Raw genomic sequence first — 1473 nt, 5'->3', positions numbered from 1 at the left:
AAGTACTTGAATGTCCTTGATTGGGTGTTCGGTGTGCCTCTTCCCCCTGCGAAACCACTCCTCGCAAGAAAAAATGAAGAGCTTGCTTACAGAAGGGACCAACTCATGTATAATTCAAATGATGAATTATTCTTTTTCAAAATTGTACACAATAGATGTCACAAACAAATAATTTAACTTTGTACTCCACAATTTTCACAGAGCAGAAAATCTACTCTGTTGCAAATTTATGTTGAATTATGGTCCGTTTGATTGAACCTTTGTTGTAATGTTAATGCTCTTGAATTATTTCATTGATTTCACCAAGGCAATCTAGACCGTTAGCAACATATTTCCTCCGTTCTAAAATAATTGAATTGTTAAAATAGATACACATCTTAAGAAAAAAAGAAAAAAGACATAAATTGAACATGTTTTTTCATTTTTGTCCTTTCAAACTCCGAAACATTAATAATGATAATTGAAAAGGTAAAATAGAAAAAGAAATTCAATATCTACATTGAACAATGAACAATTTAATTATTTTGAACACTAAAAATTACTCCAACAATTCAATTATTTTTTTGAAACGAAGAGAGTATTATTGAGCTCAACCTTGAATGGCCGTTACTTTAAAATTAGACCTCTATTATGAAAAAACAACATAATTATAGATAGAGAGGCCGTGTAAATTAATAACTCATAGAGATAAGACACTAGTTCTGATTGATTACCCTATGTCGGAGAAATAAAATTGTTGTTTTCGATTGACCCTCCGGCTTAAAACGATAACAAAAAAAGAACCCAATTATGGAACTTTGAATGCTTTAATTTCGAATACAACACAATATCTCAAATATAGTGATGCAACAAAGAAGTAATGACAATTACACCTTAATATCAACAATGTCTTCCAATGATAGCGCCTTACAATCAAGATGATAAAATCATAACAAACCCCTTAAACCCTAATAATAGTGCCCATTTCTCCAAACCAAAACACATTAATACCCAAAAAAAACCTAATCAAACCTCATCTTCATGAAGGAGCATATTAGGAACCCCTTTATTAACCGGAAACTTCCTACCGGTCTCCGGACAAACCAACGCCCCTTCTTCCAGATGAAGCTCAAGAAGCGCATGGTGAAACTTATGCAGAAAATCATCCGAATCAAGCATAGATGCATCAGCATTTTCGGGCAGCTCGGTGTATCCCATTGTTCTAGAAGCTTCCGCAAGTGCCTTCCATTCAACTTTACTGAACATCTTCTTAAGGAATTCGATATTGAATTCAACCTCCTTCTCGACAACTGTCACAACCTCGATCTTTAACGGGAATCCATTTGCGACTCCCTTGATGTTCGATGATAGCATGTTGTGAGTTAACAGTCTCATCTGTAAATTAATAATAACATAAACAAAACAAAATAAAAAAAGATTACCAGTAAGAAAATATTTCAAAGACTTAAATTCAAACAAAAACAAAAGAAATTA

The 1473-nt window shown here is 33.1% G+C and overlaps 2 protein-coding genes across 2 annotated transcripts; one reads left to right on the top strand and one right to left on the bottom strand.

Annotated features, from left to right (window-relative positions):
- Positions 1 to 183, top strand: LOC124885392 (the record flags this gene model as incomplete). Its single annotated transcript, XM_047403987.1, is given in 1 exon segment — positions 1 to 183. A coding segment is annotated over 1 exon segment (177 nt), but the record flags the coding sequence as incomplete, so codon positions are not given.
- Positions 184 to 787: 604 nt separating this feature from the next.
- Positions 788 to 1374, bottom strand: LOC124892783 (multifunctional methyltransferase subunit TRM112 homolog A; the record flags this gene model as incomplete). The annotated part of the gene is given in 1 exon segment (XM_047403986.1): positions 788 to 1374. A coding segment is annotated over 1 exon segment (369 nt). The 3' UTR covers positions 788 to 1005.
- Positions 1375 to 1473: the final 99 nt, after the last annotated feature.

The sequence above is a fragment of the Capsicum annuum genome, unplaced genomic scaffold (assembly GCF_002878395.1).
Source record: "Capsicum annuum cultivar UCD-10X-F1 unplaced genomic scaffold, UCD10Xv1.1 ctg50589, whole genome shotgun sequence".
In the NCBI taxonomy this organism is placed as follows: Eukaryota; Viridiplantae; Streptophyta; class Magnoliopsida; order Solanales; family Solanaceae; genus Capsicum; species Capsicum annuum.
This window is presented reverse-complemented; position numbering and strand designations above follow the sequence as displayed.